Source organism: Bombus huntii, chromosome 5 (genome assembly GCF_024542735.1).
Source record: "Bombus huntii isolate Logan2020A chromosome 5, iyBomHunt1.1, whole genome shotgun sequence".
Lineage (NCBI taxonomy): Eukaryota > Metazoa > Arthropoda > Insecta > Hymenoptera > Apidae > Bombus > Bombus huntii.
This window is the reverse complement of record NC_066242.1, coordinates 13101126-13120118: the sequence shown is the minus strand read 5'-3', so window position 1 is coordinate 13120118 and position 18993 is coordinate 13101126. Positions and strand designations below refer to the sequence as shown.

The window sequence follows — 18993 nt, the reverse complement described above, 5'->3', positions numbered from 1 at the left end:
AAAAAATTATTAATATCATATGTGTGGGGATTCAAGAAGCTTGAAAATAAATTACAAAATGTTTTATTAGTAACTGTGTTAGATAAAATCTGTACAATCTCAATGGTACAAGTCTCAAGATAATTAAGTTTTGTTTCTCAAACAATTGGTAAATTTATATTATCCAGAAATTGTAAGATTTCTCGTAATACATCTAGAAAAATACTTCGTAGTATTGCGATAATCGATTTGTTTAGTTGAACGATTATATACATATTAGATACGCTTGTGCACACACGATATATACATACAATGCAGGTATACTTTTTTTGTTCTTTTTATTGTTGATGAAGTCTATTATTATTTAAATTCCTATGAGGATCTTCAACCACAATGGAATTACAAAGTAGATCATAAACAGTTCTGTTAAACCTGAAGAAAAATAAGGCAAAGCATATAGGAAATAAAAATGCTAAAATCATATTCTTCACAACTGATCTTCCAAGTGCTAGTGGTAAACCTAAATCTATTCCTGGTGAAACAAGTACAACGTCAGGATCATCAGGTCTATCAACAGGTGTAACACTACGGCACTGAACTACCTTTAATCCCATCATGAATTTTCCAGGTGTTGCACCGCCAATACGACCATTTACACCATGTTGAAGCCAAAATGCCTAAAAAGATGCTTTCATTAAGCATTCATTACTTGTATTATTCTCTATCAATAATATACATACCTCAAAAATGCACACTATTACACGATGAATTATTTCTAGTATTAATATGCCATATGTCATTTCCAAAGCCATTTTATAATCAATTCTCAAGTTTGCTCGTACCAAGTCTAGATCATCTATATCTCTAAAATAAGATAGGATGATGGCAAGTCAAAGAAAGATGAAACTATAAAGAGAAAAGGATTAATCATACATACATGAAATCAAAAACATCTATAGCAATGAAAGTAATGGAAAACTTCAAAAGAAACAACATTATTGTATCTATAAATTCTGCTGCAAATCTCTTCCATATTGGAGGTATACGGTATTCAAATCCTGAAAAAATCGTTTTCTTAAATCTTAATGGAAAAGATAATCATGACATTAGATGATACAGATGAAAATGTATGTTTCAAAAATACTGCATTATGCGTAGCTATTTAAAGACACATAAATCAGCCAAACATTTTGAAAACAATTATATAAAATGCAGTACTTTTGTAATAAAAGCACATATAGTACTAGCTGAACCTCTGTTGGAATGTGATGGACACAGGAGATATCGTTATGACCTTCTACCTTCAGCTCCAGGAGGCTGGAACGGAGGTCCTACATAATCTTGCGGCCTTCTTTGTCTGAGTGGATCGTTTTCCTGGCCATTCGTGTCAACAATTAACCTATGTGTATTTGCTACATTTGATACTTGTGATGAGAATGATGGTACACCTATAATTATTCTATTTTATAGAATAATTTTGCTACATTGAGAATTCATAGTAACTTGTAAATTACATGCTTCATGAGATGACAGCAATGTGACAATCTTACCAGATGATGGGTTTATTATTTGTCCAGACATTAAATAATATGGAAACATTGCAGCCATGCTTTGCCAAGCATAGGCTTCATGTAACCATTTTTCTAATTTTTTAAAATATTCCGAACGTTCTTCGGCAGCTATCATTCGTAGTTGGTCTTTATTTTCGCTAGATTTATCCTCTTTTGTATCTTCATTTTTGTCATCTGCCATATTGCTGTTTCGTAAAATCGTATCAAATAGAAATATTATCAACCTGCTCGAAGGAATAGTTTTGTTTTAAGATTATATAGTATGGTACAAGTTGGTTTGTTTAAAATAACAAATAATAATGCTCGGTAATTATCAGTAAGAATAATTTATATTCACGCGAAATATTAATTTTCGCACGCAAAATAGCAGACTAACATAAAAATAGTGAAAAGTCAGCCCACAACATTAACAATAAATAGGTGAAACAATCATACGCCTACTTTACACGTAATTCTTGCTCTTTACATTGGAGAATGATAGCTTCGAATAAAATTTTGCGTATTTGCTTAAAGCTGACGTGTATAATAACAAATAGATGATCATTGATTTTTTAAAAATTCACTAGTAATGTCATAAAAATGTTATCGTAACAATATTACATGATCCTTAACGTATTTTCTTCTTAAATTTAACGCTCAAAGAATCGTTAAAAACTTGTTATTGACAAACATTTATCTCGTCCAATCGAATTCATCAACACGTTACAACTAAATAAAAATGCAAGTCGTATAAATGCTACTATAAGATGCTTTGTATATGAATCAAAATGAAAGGTTATTATAAATACGTAAAACGCATACAATTGTGACCTATTAAAACATTTCATTTATAAAAATGCATCTTTAAAGAAACAACTGAACTGAACAAGTTACAAAATCGAGCATAATCTATGTAAAAGAATCCTAATAAACGCAATACTTTTATTCGATGAATATAAATTATACAGAAAATTCGTATAGAAAAAGATAATATGAACACCTTGATCACGAGAAGCCGGAGAGACGAAACGTAGGAAATGAAAAGTACCGAATAGAAATAAAAAGTTACTACTCGCTGGCAGAACTGAATTGCAGGAACTAAAAACTCTAGTATGCTTCCCAAACCAGGTGGCAGTGTGCGGTAGTTCGCATTGCGGCGCTAGCTTCTCAGGGCATGACGTACTCGAAGCATTCGTGCAGTAATCACGGTCAGAGAACGTTTCTGACGACTCGCCTCTTTCAGTATTTCACGTTTACGAAATAAATAAGAGCGTAACGGATAGGTGTCGTGAAGCAGTGTGTCGTGCTGATTAGCTGTGTTCAATTATAAGCATTAAGAGTGACAGTTTGATCTTGTCTTGAACAGGGTGTGGGCCACGACGCCAGAAGAAACATTTAGGTAAGATCATCTTAACTTTGATCGTGTAATAACATTTTCCTTGGTTATATTACCGAGCACTTAACCGGAAGGTAATATATACGTAAGATAACTAACAATTTTTTCGAAAAACACGGTATTTTTCGTAGAAAAATCGAGTTACGGTGATTCCTCAGTCACGCGTCAATTCGGTGGAATGTCGCGCTAGAATTCTGAGAATATAAGCGGTGAGTTACAATGAAAAATCGAATCTCCCTCTTTCACCGACGCTGTAAACAATTACTTAAACGCGGCACACATTTCCCATTGTCTTGAAAACCCGTATTTGACCGTTGTTAGCATATTATTCACCAATGAAGAGTATCAATGAGTTAGACTAGCGTGTGAAGATCGAAAATTCGATTTAGTTCCAATTCCAAAGCAGAGGTTAAGTTATAGTTGGAAATAACCTATGAAATATACACCTTTATCAAACACACTAACATGAAACATACGCGATGCTCCAAATCGGAACACGCAGCGTAGAATAACCGCAGAGAATATTAAAAAGCATAAGTTCGATTGAAATTCTATGATTACGAAAAGCAATTCGTGATCCACGTGCTGTGCGAGTTGCGTGCGTGTGCTCTAGCGGGGAATAAAAAAAGCCGTTGGTAAACGAGGCCGACAAACATCTAGATACACGCGTGATGTTGCGTCAATATTTCAGGACAAATCGGCCGAATAAGATTTAACCGGCAATGTTGCGGATCACTTAAATCCCCTCTCGCGGGTTAGAATAAATGCAGTTTTCCATCGATCCGTTTTTAGTAGATACTCTATGGCTATATCTCGTGGGAATCTTCTCGATACCTATTATGGAAACGCGTTGCTCTTGATGGAGTGTCCCGCGTTACAAGAAAGGAGTACAGAAAAAAGGGAAAAGAAACGATTGAGGAAAGGAAAGATACGAAACGATATATGAAAAAAACGTTGGTTGATTTGGTAGGATGCGTACGAATAAAAGATAAAGCTTCCCCCAAATCACGCATGAGGTGAACGGCCGCAGGCATACTGAATCTCATTCACTCGTCGTAAGCACCTTTACGTTTTCGGAACCGGTTGCGTCGAATTTATGGGAAAATGGCCGGGCACCGTGGGAGCCTGTACGTCTTGTGCGGCTTTTCTCAGTCTGCTATCGCTCGTTCTTTTAATCTGAGCCGGTCGAACGCGGACAACGTCGCGGCATACCGCATCGCATACTAATTTCGCCGCGTCCCGGTCAAATTAAATGCGCTTCTACACGCGACACGTTTCCGGTTCCGCCGACATTTCGACAGCTCTGCGAGTGTCATTAAAAACTATCGTCGGTAAAACTAAGGTTTCTGCTTTATTCTTTTAACAAATGTATCTCTTTATATTTTGAAAGTAAACACAGGAACTTCGATTGCATAAGTGTAGTTGTTTCTTATACCTTCCTGTCTTTTCCGAATTATCGATCGATGAAAATCGGCGATTTTTCGCCGTTTGATCAATGTGTTTCTCGATAACCACTGTTTCCGTTGATTGAGTTCTCTGGCGCAGGGGAAGCTCACGATAACACAAATTGCCCTACTCGATCGTGCAACAACGCTAGCAGCTTGCAGCAACATTCCAAATCTCCTAATCCACTGTATACGAAAACATAAATAAATGTGGTGACTCGATTAAAAATTGTAAACGGAAAAGGAAATGTAACGTAAAATTTTGTTATCATAGATGTGTGCAAAGTAATAGCACTGCATAAATTTATACATTACTACGTATAAAGATAAATACTTTATCATTGATCATGCAATCTGTGTCATAAAGCTGATACAACCGAAGGTTCGAGATAAAATATTTCCTTTCCTTTTGCAGCTGTATTTGATTCGTATTGTAATATCTTTTCTATAAATGAATTTCGAGTTTAATCACGCGGCTTTAATTTTTCGAACGTTATCGGTCGCGACAATATATTTTCCACCATATTGCCGGTGAAACTGCAGTTATTTGTGATCATCGATTATTAATAATCGTCACGGAGAAACAATGACGGTTTCCATTCTACCAGTGCAATCGAATCGTAAATTCATATTTCCATAGTTTCATACAATTTACAGACAGACGTTGCTTCTCACCGACCTAATATAAGTAATCTGTCCGCGTGTAATTTATTCGCGTTGATTATAAATCGGTAGATTGCAAATGTATCCCCGAAGAAAGCTTAACCCCTGAGGAGTCGGATATACGCGAGTTGCTGCGCGCCAATTTTAATGGAACTTTGTAAAGCACAGATACAGAATCGAAAGATATCTGACGAACGTTCAATTGTTTCCATAATACTCGATGAATTTTTTGCTTCTCAAAACGGAATTTTGCTTCTCCGTTGAATTCCTGGTTGCAATCGTGTCTCGGCAGAAGGCTTTCAGCCACATAGTTTCTCGTTCCTTATAACAAAGGGAAGCAACGCCACAGACGGTCTTTTCTCTCGTCGAAATTCCAAGGATTCCGTTCTCGATTTTCAGCTGTCGCATTCCCGCCAATTTCGCCACTGTACAGAGACTCGCCTCCGCAATTCGATTCACGCAAAAGTATCGCGGATCGTCCGTTGTGATCGATGCACGATTGCTATCGGGAACAATGGGTTTGCATTCGTGGACTTCCGCCAGAGTGAAACGCACACGCCCAACGATTTACAATGGCCAGGCAATGGGGTTTCGAATCGAACGCTCTCGTGTAGAACCGGTGAAGTGACGAATTTAAAAATCCTTTTTATCGCGTGCATGGAATTTCGACGACCAGTTTAGGATACCCGCATGAAACTAAGCGATCGATGGTCTAATTAATTAGCGAAAATGTGATTCTGGTTAGTTCTGCAAGAGTGGTTTCGTGTCGTGGATGGGTTAATTAGATCCTATCTACGGGAAATTCTAAAGAACGAACAGACCTAAGGTTATAAGAGGCCTGACTGTTCTTCTCTTTATTCTCCATTTCGAAAGCTCCATGCCGCGACCGCATCGTTGATATTCTAAGTGCATGCCAACTGCAAGATTCACAGGCAAGTAAACAATATGTGTTTACTAGTGAAAAATACACTATCGATCAAATTTGATACCTACATTGCATTTGGAATTGACACAAAGTTCTGTTATTTTTTTTTTTTTTTTTTTTATAGCATTAAAGCATCAAAACGTAAGGAAAACAGTGTGATGTTTAATGCGTCGAAAGTGAAGCTTCTCTGTCGATGACTAGAGTAATTTCGCTAACGGCGTCATTCTATAAACTGATTTCCACTGAAATTCCGTGCGTGTGAATAGCGGCACAGATGAGCTCTTCGTCCTTTCCACGAATAGAGCCGGATGAAATCTGGTTTCAAGGCGTGGAAACTCCAATTTTTGCCTAGTTGCGCAGAAAATGTCATCGGCAGGTTCAATGGAAACGAGATCATCTATTTTAGTATAGCAATATCCCAACTTATTTCTGTAGGATTGTTTTATTACGAAGATTAAACGACAGTGTGGATTTTTCGAGAGCATAAAACGCGCAATTAACTCGCTGACATATTACAGAATGTTAGAAGAAACATATAAAACGACGATATCGACAAGATAAGAGTATCAATTTTAAAAAAGAAACAGATAAAGCATCGATATTTCACTTATACGCAGATGTTTTTTCGTTTTACGAAATAGCAGAGAGGTATTTTCTTCCGATCTTTACGATCTAAACATTCTAAACATCGCGCGGAAAATTTGCATTCTAACGCATGTAACGGTAATTCCTGAATTATAGTTTCTCAATATCCTCTAATATTTGTCCAGTATGCGTGGAAAGCTTTGCAAAATATTCCTAAGTTTTACGCAGTATGCGTGATATAATATCGTCTTAGGGTCAGTCGATCCTCTGTTTGTTTTAGAAACAAATATATCGCGATACGTAATGTATCGATTAAGTAAATGGAACAGATAACAAACTCAGCTTTGTACCGTGATATAACGCAAGAACATCGTGAACAGATCTGTAATTACAGTGGTAATGAAGCATGTCTTAAAATGCACTGTGACTGATCAAAATAATAATTCGAGTCTCCTTCGATTAGCGTGATCAATGAAGCGCATTAAACATTACGTAAACTGTGATAAATTAGATTTATAGTGCCGTGACTATGCTTGAAATTCTGTAGAAAATTTCGAAGTTCAAAGTTCGCTAACGTCACGTTTTGATAAGAAAATTACGATTCCGCGAATAAAATAAAGAAAGACGGAGCTGGTAATGCGGACTTTCCGACGAATCAACATCCTATTTCTGAATCAATCGTCGCAATCTTAGCGTCGGAATGAATTTACGATATCCTCAAACGAGATAAAGTTTTCATTTTAAAAACGATCAAGCCTGATTAACAGACAGCTGCTTTTTATTCCGAGTGACCGACATTTCTGAAATACCAATCAATCAACGTGAATCATACGCTTCACGATGCAGATCGGCATTCTCGTGCCGGTGAAACAGTATCTGGAAATCGACGTGCATCTCGAAGGATGCACGGGTCGACGATTACGCATACAATGGACTTTCGATCCTATTGTGCGATCGCGATTTCCTCAGTTCATCATCGATCACTGATAGAGATGGTAGAGACGTAGCAAGAAGTGTATTTAGTAAAGAGCAACAGAGATATTATTTCGTTGATGTATTTCAATTCCGAAGCGTTGGTTCGACGGAAAAAGGTTTGAACATTTGACGATCTATGATGAAAATTAATGGTAAAAAGAAGCGAGAGAATGGGAGCGACATTTGAAATTGCTGATACCAATGGCGAAATTACAGTCTGTGAAATAAAACTTCTTGTAAAGCGTGGTTAGTTACACCGAGGGGTAGATGCTCTCTAGAAAAGAGTTCCGCTCTACGGACAGCTTCGTCAGTTAGCCCATACCGATCAATATCCGAAACAATCTCGAGTACTTAATCACGTACTCGATATATTACGATATTAGGCGATAGAAAGAACGAAAGATAACATAAATAAGATAAACAATATCCTAATTACAAGACACTTTTCTTCAAGATTAGTTCGTTCAACGTTCAAATTAATTAACTCGTCTTATCGAATAGTGTGATCATCAACGTATGGCCGGATTAAATTCGCACATAACTATTCTAGCTAATGTTTGTTCTGCCTGGAAAGATGATGATGATCGTGTAGAAACACGCGTGCGCGCAAAATACCACGGAACATCGTAATCTACGGCAAATAAAACTAGGCGTTCTGTTATCGTGCTACGATTCGAAGATGTTTGACTCGAAATAAAATTTATTCATTGGTTGTGCAAAGTTCCACGATATCTATGGTTATCTATTTCGACGGTAATGCTGAGACTGATCACGATTGCGAATTACGAACTGCTTATTCAGCGCGAATCTCGCATTGAGAAATTGATCGACTTTCCTAGGGTTGTTCCGTCGTTCTGAGATCCGCTCGACATTTATTCACGCTAAAAGATTTCTTACAATTCGTTCCATAGATCGAGAATGGCAAATTGTTTATTGATTTTCTATTTCCTAATTACTTTATATGATTTTTATGGCAAATACACGAATAGAAATCACGCGAAATACGACGAAATACTGATTAGGTATTTTGTGGAATTTATCGGCGTTGTTAAATCATCATTTAATAACGAGTATCGTAACATGGTATTTATAGAAATAACTATCTTTTCCTTTAGGATTGTAATGCTAGTTCTGATACAAAGATAATCTATGCGATAGCAAGACACCTCATTGAACGTATTGGCATTCTATTTTCCTAATTGAAAGGGCTATCGAGCTGCAGTGTAATATCTTTTCGATTCCTTCGCGTTCCGCTTCATTATTTGCATTGCCACGCGTCTATCCGCAGAAATTCATTAAAAAGATTCACTTACCTACATAAACGCAAAACGTGTGAAGTTACAGCTGGAAGGAGAGTTCGTCATTTATCGTTATTAATTGAATCTATTTGCATGTCCGTTTCACGGAACCAGCCCCGCCATTAATTTCCGGAACGTTTGCATAGTCCTTCCAGAGATTTTACTTCTTCGATATCATTGTACAAGCCATGTACTATAGACTTATAATAAACGTGGATAAAGTAAAAGTGATTTGTGACAAATTTTAATTTATCCCGTTGATGTAATTTGTAAAATGCCTGAGGAGTGGAACGAAAAGTCCAAAGTTACGAGCAATATTCCTCAAATATTACGTTGTTCTTCGCTTGACGTCGTAAAGTTTTAATGAAAAATTCAAGGGAAACGGGCCACGTGATTCGAGGCAAACGACTAAGGGTGACTCCCCATACGGCTGTGAATTCCAAAGGAAAGAAGTGATCCTACTATCATTTCGTTTTACGACGACTTTCTTCATTACCCTGGTTCGAATTCGTAGCACGAGGGTTTAAGGGCTAGTTTCGGGGCTTCTATGAGAAAAGGTGATCAAGCAAACGTTTCGTTTCATCCCTTCGTAATTAAACTTCTATAGAGATAATACACTGCTAAGAGATAAAAACATTAAAGGAGGGATAAACGGGTGAACTTTCTCTTTGAAGAAAATAAGTTGAGGACAAGAAAACTTCTTTCAGTAAAGAAGGAAAGCTTATTGAATCTTTCTGAATCTTGAGACTTTCTGTCTCACTTATAACCTCGTTTCTATACGTCTCTTTAAACCACGCTAAAAGTTGAATTGAACGTTTCTTACGCTTTACATGTGCTTATTGAGCATTTAATGAAAAGACATATAATTTTTTGATATGAGAAAGAAAGAAAAGTGAAAGTTTTGTGAACCGACGAAATAAAAGGTGAAACGATCGTAGGTTTTGAGCGCTCCCTCGCGTTTTTCTATTCCTTCAGGCGTGAACGAGCTGGCAGCATAATTCCATCTTAATTAATTGCACTGCCTTTCACGAGCCCCATCCGGTACTGACGAACCTTCCGGTCAGATTGACGATCGCCTTTCGGTCTACTGACTCCTTGAATAAAGCACGCCGGGTACGGAAACAGGTGGTAGGCTGACAGAGGATGATGAACGGTACGCAACCGAGTGTAGCTGAAGCAACCGCGCGAAAACTTCATCTGAAATCTGGCAAAAATGTGAAACACCATACCTGTCGGCTGTTGCTCTTCTGATGTGACATGTAGCGATAAAAAGCAATCTGTTACGCTTCTTAAATGTACGGAAATTTTATGACGAAAGAAAATGCAGCGAGAATCGTTACAGTTCTACCCAAGAAGAACATATTGACGATGACAAAAATTAAAATGAAAATGTACAAAAATTACAGACGAGGTGAATCTCATCTTTCGTTTTCAATTGAAAAGAACGAACAAGCTCAATGAAATTTAATGAAGCATTAAGATAAAAAAGGATGTGTCAGTAGGATAACACCTGCAACGTGACGTGTTGCATTTTTATTCGCTCGAGTTTTTCCAGCGATGTAAGATGGGAAAAACCATTCGCGACTTGTGCGCTTATTTGCAATGTAAAATCCATCGGTGTGTCGGTTGCAGCAAACGCAGGGAAATTATTTGTTAAATGTTGTGATTTTTCATACGTACCGGTGAAACGTGATTCCTCCACGAATCGTTGGCATAAACCCCGTTGCAGGAAGGACCGGGTCGCGACTTTCGATCGCGGAATTTGCTGTTTCTCTCTTCCAGACAACCACGAGCTCGCATCAATTAACCCAGTTTCTTTTTCACGCCAGCAACGATGCTGCTTCTGCGCGAAATACCGCTACCAGATCGAAATTGTCGATGTTGAAATTTTAAAGAGAGACTGGTCGAATTCGATGATAGAAAAAGTAAGTTTGTCCTTGTTCCACGTAAATATTCCATGTTAGACAGACTTACCTACGACAGCTTAAGTCCGAGGTGAGGTAACACGTTCAGACAAACTGTCTAGAATAGTTACCAGAAAACGTCACCTTTCCCATATCGTGACAAGAATCTTAGCATGGAGATCTGTTACAAACTTTGGGATGCATGGTATTGTATCGATATACGCACTAACAAGAAGTTCAACTATATATCAGAACCGTAGTAAATCCTTGGAATAAGTCTCGAATTTCAATGAAGTTAAAGCTTACCTGATAGAACGAATTCCTAAATTAAAGCAGAAAGTAACGATAACGATTGATACATTCACTCTACATAAAAGTTCGTCGTTCAATAATATTTGAATCAAGATTAAAGAATACTTCGTATGACTATAATTAAAATATCGAATTCTCAGATTCTCAGGATTCTATGAAATCGCTTGTAAAGACTTAACAACGAGTGTACCTTATTAAAAAGAATAATCGACTATAATAGTCGATTATATTTTGGTAAATGTAAATAAAAAAACAGTACAATTAGTTTAGCGAAGATTAAGCAACGACGTTGTTCGAGAAAATTAATTGAACCTAGTCACGTGAATCTGGTGCCTTTACCGAGTGAATACTACCATTACGTTGGAAATTATAAAAGTTTCTCAAGGAAAAACAAGCTAACTGCACGGTGTTCTCCACGCGAACATGATGGCGGGTGGAAATTTTAATAGACGACCGAAAATAACCATGCATAACGAACCGGTATTCCAGTCGCGGCGTGTTTAACGTTCAAAACTGCTGTTAAGATTCCTGGAAGCATTCCCGATGTCGGTATAACGAGCATACTTCTTTCTGCGTCACGGTGAAAAGCGACGCGTGAAAAGTATAAATCGCGAATGCTGCTCAAGAAACGTTTCTTTCTTTATCTTTCTGAATCGAACGGAGAAAGGTATTGGTCACTTTCGATATCCGTGAGAACGACATTCGCACGAACGGCTACGCGATTCCGCGATCGTTCGAAGGCGAATTTCTGTGTCACGATCACGAGTAATCCGGATACGCGTGCATAGGTCTGATACATTCCTCAGTCATCGAATACCTACTAATTCAAGGCCGGTCGGTTCTCAGAGCCAGAGGTCCTTGATCGGTTTTGCAATGATCGCGCGTATCCGTGAAAGCGAATTTGCGCACTGGATGCTTTTTCACGGGAACCATTATATCTACAGATTCATTCATGATGATTTTCTTGCGATACTTAGCCTTATATTATTCTACGAATTGAATTGCAAAAACTTCAAAACACGAGCATGCCATTTGATAAAAGATACGTGGTATCAGAAAAAATTCACAAGCATCTTCTTCTCAATCTAGCCTAACGTTACACACCCTAAACGTCCAATAAAAGTTGCTGACCTTAGTCGTCCAATCGATCCAGTGATAGCTTGCAACCTTGCACACCGTCAAGTAACTTATGCTGGTTATCAGGCGTATGCAAACAAATTTCCAATAAAGAAAGTTTCTATCTGGTTTTCTGCGAGTCTCGAGCTTATATACAACAATGGAAAAAGGGGCGACGAAGAATTAAAACCTCTATATGGAAATCATTTTGCTGTGAACAGTGACCTGTTGACCTGGCCACCAAAGTGCGGCGATGCAGTGCGTTTCTTTCGTGTAAACTGTGCATTCCTAACCTTTAGAACACGGAAAAGTTCTGTGGAATTCGTCGCGGCAATTGGGGCGTATTGTTGAGAATTGACAAGGAGAGTTGTTGCGTTGGTGGGAGCAGCGATAAGTTGATGTCACGCGAGGATATTCAAAACGATTAAAAAGAGAATTCAGACTAGAATTCAGTTACTTTTATATTTCTTTTAATAAAATCGCTAGAAATGTGTACTCGTTTCATTCGTGAGAACGTTAAATTGTAATGGATGAAAAATATACATAGGCATCATCTGGATCGTATAAAACCAACCAGTTTCAAAAGTTAGTTTTCGTTAGTATCATTGCGTTATCTCACGTTATCGGTTTCTAACGATTAATTTAAGCACGGCAGATGACAAATTACCGGGCAGATAAATAGTATAAATAACAGTAACCAGCGTAGGACGGCGTGTAAGATTAAACGAGGTGAGAATAACAAGATGTTAAGAAACAAAGTATTATGCAACAATGTATAATTTTTTCGCAACGCCAATCGTAATAAATAAGGAATTTAAATGTGTGTCTTAACAAACGAGCAGCTGAATCTTATGAATGAATAAGCATTGACGTTGGAACGATGCGATGCATTAACCTTCCTTAATTATTTTCAAGATTGTTTCGTAGTACATTGCTGAATATTTTTAGAAACATAGTCGTTTCTAATCATCGATCGAATTCATACGTATTATTGAATGAAACAGATAATATAATACTTGCGTTATTGCCCCACGTTACAACGTAATAAATCGTTTGTATGCTGGAAGAAGCCAAACAGTGTCATTCTCGAGTATAGGTAGATACGTATAGGTAGTTAGCTGAAGTTCAAGTAACCTATAAAAAGTTGCGTTTATAATTAATAACATGCTCGTTTACCTTGACCCGCGAAGATTGGAAACGCGGCTGAATAAATCGTTTATGATTTTGAGGATCCATAAAAATAATCATTCTTCTTGTTCTTTTTTTTTGTCTTTTTATGCTCGATTCATCATCGACACAAATAACAGTTGTGTTTACACGGTACGTTGCACGGAAATTGCGCGTTCAAATATTGATAGTATGAAAATTGATTAAAATAAGCGGAAATAATAAAGTTTGGTATAGGCTAAAGCTGTTTGGTTAGATGCGTTTACATGGCCTTTAGATATTTAATTACTGCAGATCAGTCGGCGCAGTATCGATCCAATGCTCAGACGCCCTCCCTGACAATTTCAAATTTCTCGTTCAGCGAGATAAACGAACGTGAAAATAAAACAGTATATGTGGTCAAATGACAAACATCTAAGAGCTACGAATACCAAATATCGTGGACGTTTTGGTCGAAATGTATTTATTCTTCATGGAAATGTATAAACATCGTAGTTTTTAGTGAATTTTTTGCGTGTTTCGTTGTTAGAAATACAATTAGGTAATTTTCGATTTAACTAGCCGTGGAATTTGTAAACTTGTCCGTCGAAGCTTTAATAAAGTTATCTAGTCTGCCTCGTAACTCTTAGCAAGTTGCTGCGCTTGCCACGCAGTTTAAACGACCACGTCCCGCCCTTTGTGTATCGTCGCATAGGTACATGCAAATACGCATGCATGTTCCTCATAATAACTAATAAATTCTGCAATTTAGTATGCCGGGACGTCTATTACCTCTTTGCGCCCTCGTTCGGTGCACGTGCACACAGTATCATCGTGATCGTGATGCAAATTTGCGGCGTCAAAGCGAAGGAAAAACTTTTAGACGAAAAATTGCGATGTTAACGCGTAATTTTCCTGTTGTTTTTCTTTTTTTTTTTTCGAAGCGCGCGCGATGCGCTCGTATCTTTTCAATTCGTCCACGTTACGCTTCGATAAATAACTCGCTGCTAATTGTGACGCATCTGCCAACAGAATTTGTTATATCAAACACAACAAAGGAGACAGCGATTTAATGTAACTCGGCGTGGTATAATTAAATTCTAGAGGTTCGGACAACTTTTATCCTGAAAAAATCTCGCCTCTGATAATTCTGCAAACCTTTTACAATCACAGCGAAGAATGAAGATAAGGAAGAGATTACAGAAATTATTCAAACGATAGTCGCGAATATGATCACACATTCACGAATGATTTCGTCTCAGGGACTGTAGAATAGGATGCTGATAGAAATATGTTTCGAGCGTTCCCACGTGAAGCGTGCTCAAGTTGATTGCTTCGGTGGCTCGGTCACGTTTACAAGTTCGTTTCAGGTATGATGAATTTATGCTCGTGACGTAATTAGTATGAACTCGTACGAGCGTGTCATTCGAAAATGACACTTGGCCCGCTGGATTTCCATCATTTATGCGGATTGAGCCAACGCAATTACGTGATTACAACATGCGAAATTGGTTACAGTTAAGTGACGTACCAAAATTGTAGACGGACGTGTATCGCAAATCGGAAAAAGGTTCCATTACGGTTCTAATGCGTTCCGGAAAATATAAATATGTACGCGTACAGCGTCTGTACGTTCTACCGTCAAATTTACAACTTGCTTTTCAGCTTGATTTATGTTTGAAAGCAACGAACTATTTTTAAGTTCGAGTCCAAGTACATCTCGCGTGGAAATCGCGATTAAGAATAGAAAATTCATTTTGTCGCTCGCGTGAAGACCAGTTCACGAATTCTCTTTTGTTTCTGTCCGACAGTAACCTCTATCGATTTTATATCGATTAAAAGAACACCGTTCTCCCTTTTCGGGAAATACTTCAAAAATCTGTCCGTTCGTGGAGGGTCCAAACGTTTCAAAGGCTTTCAAAGCAAAATATTTTTTTCAGAATGGAAATGGAACGTTGAACCATGGTGAAATTGATTTTGCCTCGATTGGTAATCGAGTGAAACTGATGGCTTATCGGTTTTGTTGGTTTTCCAGCGCCAGCGACGTTCGCGTTTTTCCGCTCGGCACTAATCTCGTTTCTGTCGCGAGCTCCAGTTGCTCGTCTATTGAATTGTGCAGCGACCTTAAAGAAGAAGAGATTCTCCTCCCTGTCGCCTTTACCGAGATTTCACGAAATCTTAACGTTTCATTTGAATATTCCTACAATTTACAAGCTTCTGATGCACGATCCTTCCATAGGTAACGATTTTTCTAAAACTAAAACAATTGTCTCGTATCAGTAAGACGAGTATACGATGAATAACACAAATGAAATTATTCTATCCTTCGAAACGCGATCAGCTCCAGGCGTCAGGACGTCGTCAGCTGAAAAGCACAATTCTGAAGGTTTGGTTATCGATGTTAAACAGCTACGTTCCATTTTCTGACGTCTGTTGCGTCAGAAACACGCAACGTGTATACGGTCAGTCCTTTGCATCGGTCACGTGCTATAGAATGTGTTTGAATCAACGGTCGTTTAATCCTACCTAGTCTTAAATTTGTCATACGATTGTACCGTAATAATCTTCCGTCGAGTGGCTGGAAAGCTGAAACGCATGCACCACGTTCGTCGCAAATTCTTGATTCCCGTATTAATTCGTTTTCATTCCCGATCTACGTAATATTTCTATTCTGTTTGTATTTTATACGTCTAACGGTGCGCCAAAGAACTGAAATTACGAATACCATCATATTACTATATATCCTTCGAATATTATTCCGTTATTAAATTTCCCACGTTACGACATACGAAAGAGCTGGAATGGTAATGAAATACCAAACAGCGTCGGAATAACGATTTCTGTTTCCTGGAAAAGCGAATATTCATCGTTGCGACTTACGACAGCATCCTTACGTGGATCGTAACAGTCACGGACTCTATTCTCTATATGCTCGCATGCACCAACGAGCACAGATCGTTCTTTAGATCGCGTTAAGAATTACACGAGCGTCGATTGAAATTGACATCCATTTGTCAAGGCCCGTCTAGTCTGTGCTCGACGCTCACCAGGATTGCAGGGCTCGTTACTGAAAAGCTACTATTCTAGCGATCTTGGTGCTTGATCCATTTCTCCGTTTACTATCAAACCCGCGAACAGTGAACAGTGGTGCTTTAGAAAATAAAGCGGCCGATCGTCATTGCGCTAACGCAAGTCATGTTAGTGAGTTATACGAGAATCAAAATATTCGATAGCAGGTTCGTGGAACATGAAATCAGCTAAAGTGAGTAGCTGACAATCGAATTATTCGATGATTTCAACGGAGTGTTCTGAAAAACGACTAGTCAGTCGCGTTCTCGCGATTAGATTATTGTTTATCGCGCTGGCGTAGCGAGTTTTTGCTGGATAAAAGAAGAACCGAGAAAGCACCTGCGTAAAAAATAACCACCGTACCACCAAATATGGCAAAGGTGAAGACACCTACTTTTACGAGCACGTTCTGCGAGCTAATGCACGCACGAATCATTAATTACGATAAGCGCCATTGTTTAATATTATCATCGCGTCGATTTATCACGATTTATCCAATTCATCGGATCTTTCTTTGAATCCAATCGCGATACTTTCAAAGTTCATTGTTAACTGAGCTTGAAACTTCAAAATATCTCGTCATTGACAGTCACGATCACGTCTTTCGGATTATCGGTCGGTTGTTTAGCGCGTCTTTTAACGCTACCGACAATGCTGTTACTCAAGACTTTTCAGACTTAAAATCCTCCTTAGACTATTCTAGGCGAGTTTGTTAAGCTTCTTAAATCTATAGCAAGAGCTCGCGGAAACTTCGAAAGTTGCCAATTGTCTATATCGATAGTGTCTCAACCAATTCGAGCCGTCATGTCGAATCGCTTAGTGATTTGCCAAGAAAGAAGAATCAAAATTTTGTCTCAGGCATAATGAAAGTAGTGCCAGAAGTTTGTCAATTCGTCGAAGATTCGCTGGACGAGAAGGTATCGTGATTTTGACCGGTTCTTCGTCAAGAAGAACAAACAAAATCTACATCATCTATATTCTCTTTTGATAGCAACTGCTTTTTTAACTTTCTTCTTCTCTCTTCGCCTTTCTTTTTCTCCTCTATCTCTGGCCGTTTTCTTTGACGATGGCTCGATCAAAGAGCTGTTTTACGCGCGCATACGTGCGCCGTTCTCAAAGAACGATGACGAACGTCCTTTTTGGCGTGCATTACAGTATGCACTGGCTTTGTCGATTCACAATGCGTGCGAGTTGCGTGTTGAAGCACAGGGGAATGTCAGTGCCGTACAAGAGCACCGAGACTTGAACACGACGGCTATACTTCTGAAAATTTGCCAGCACCGAGTTCTCGTTCCTAGAGAACGATAAGAGATATTGGGATGCAAGTTTACGAAGGTTAGAACGACTTTCGCAATTATAAAATAGATCGTGATTGGTGGACAAACGATAGTACTCGTAAATCGATCGAGGATGTTGAATTGTAAATGTTAGGCAAGCGTGAAAAATGTCAGTTTTAGTATTTTAAAGGATAGTACTTTGGTCCTACTCTATATTTGAAAAATTCGCGTCAAACTTTTTACCAGTCGAAGAAACGTAAAATTTATAATTCCGACTTGGAGCAATTTCTTCCCAATCGATGCTACGGAATATCCTATGATCTAATGCTTTTAAGATTTTTTATCCTTAATGTTCGATTTTTTCATTTGCAGTGGGATAGTTCGGAATCCGAGTATTCGGAGTCTGAGGAGTCAAATGAGTTAGGGGCCATCGTAAGCCCCGATACCTGCGCGATGGACACTGTGGACAGTACCAGCAAGCGGCAAGCTACTCGTGTCTTCAAGAAGTCCAGCGTCAACGGAAAGATCGCGGTATACCTTGGGAAAAGAGATTTCGTCGATCACATAACTCACGTCGATCCTATCGGTAAGACACAGAGACTCTTGTTGAGCTGTAAGGTTTCAAAGCACTTGTTTCTTCTTCGTACCTGATTACCATCATTAGCCATCTACCTGTTGAGTCACTAAAGCGATCGATGTTCTTTCTCCCTCGAACATGAAACATTGTCTCAAGTAGAGAAACATCGGTATGTTTAGCGTATTGTTCTATCTCTTTAACGTTGATCCAATTATTCGAGTGTAGCTATTTGCAGCTATTTGACAGTGAAACATCGTTAACATAGCTTGAAAGGCTGCTAACGGCGAAGATTGGAAAATTCGATTTACTTAAACGACCAGTTAATCTTGAACGTCAAGGCCACTTAAGCCTGTGCTCATCGATCGCTGTTCGATCGTTACAGACGGGGTCGTGCTGATTGACCCAGACTACGTGAAGGATCGCAAGGTCTTTGGCCATGTTCTAGCCGCGTTCAAGTACGGCAGGGAGGATCTAGACGTTCTAGGATTGACGTTTCGCAAAGACCTCTATTTAGACGCTGAACAAATCTATCCGGTGGTACCTGGTGCCAAGCAGAGAAAGCTGACACGGTTGCAGGAGAAGCTGATTAAGAAATTAGGAAGCAACGCATATCCGTTTTACTTCGAACTTCCGCCTCATTGTCCTGCATCAGTGACGCTACAACCAGCGCCCTGCGAAACTGGAAAACCATGTGGCGTCGACTACGAATTAAAAGCATTCGTAGGTGAGACGCTGGACGACAAACCGCAGAAACGGTACGAGCCTCGATTATCGCG

The 18993-nt window shown here is 38.7% G+C and overlaps 2 protein-coding genes across 12 annotated transcripts in view; one reads left to right on the top strand and one right to left on the bottom strand.

The window, feature by feature from the left end:
* Nucleotides 1-47: 47 nt before the first annotated feature.
* The window catches only part of LOC126865631 (protein FAM8A1), a 34759-nt gene continuing 15813 nt past the window's right edge, over nucleotides 48-18993 (bottom strand). Inside the window, exons 1-6 of one of the 5 annotated variants that reach the window (XM_050618407.1) lie at nucleotides 2530-2650; nucleotides 1530-1735; nucleotides 1281-1427; nucleotides 917-1037; nucleotides 720-843; nucleotides 48-656 (exon numbers count right to left, since the gene is read on the bottom strand). In XM_050618407.1, the coding sequence (XP_050474364.1) occupies nucleotides 318-656; nucleotides 720-843; nucleotides 917-1037; nucleotides 1281-1427; nucleotides 1530-1731 (933 nt within the window). In that variant the 5' untranslated portion in view covers nucleotides 1732-1735; nucleotides 2530-2650 and the 3' untranslated portion in view covers nucleotides 48-317. Of the gene's footprint in view, nucleotides 657-719; nucleotides 844-916; nucleotides 1038-1280; nucleotides 1428-1529; nucleotides 1775-1926; nucleotides 2145-2529; nucleotides 2651-18993 lie in introns of those variants that run through there. The other 4 variants (XM_050618404.1, XM_050618403.1, XM_050618406.1 and 1 more) reach the window with 4 other exon arrangements.
* Nucleotides 2718-18993, top strand: part of LOC126865629 (beta-arrestin-1) — a 28143-nt gene continuing 11867 nt past the window's right edge. For 2 of the 7 annotated variants that reach the window (XM_050618395.1, XM_050618396.1), the window contains exons 1-3: nucleotides 16054-16743; nucleotides 18013-18226; nucleotides 18600-18972. In XM_050618395.1, coding sequence (XP_050474352.1) covers nucleotides 16735-16743; nucleotides 18013-18226; nucleotides 18600-18972 — 596 coding nt within the window. In that variant the 5' untranslated portion in view covers nucleotides 16054-16734. Of the gene's footprint in view, nucleotides 2929-15927; nucleotides 16766-17518; nucleotides 17699-18012; nucleotides 18227-18599; nucleotides 18973-18993 lie in introns of those variants that run through there. The other 5 variants (XM_050618399.1, XM_050618398.1, XM_050618397.1 and 2 more) reach the window with 5 other exon arrangements.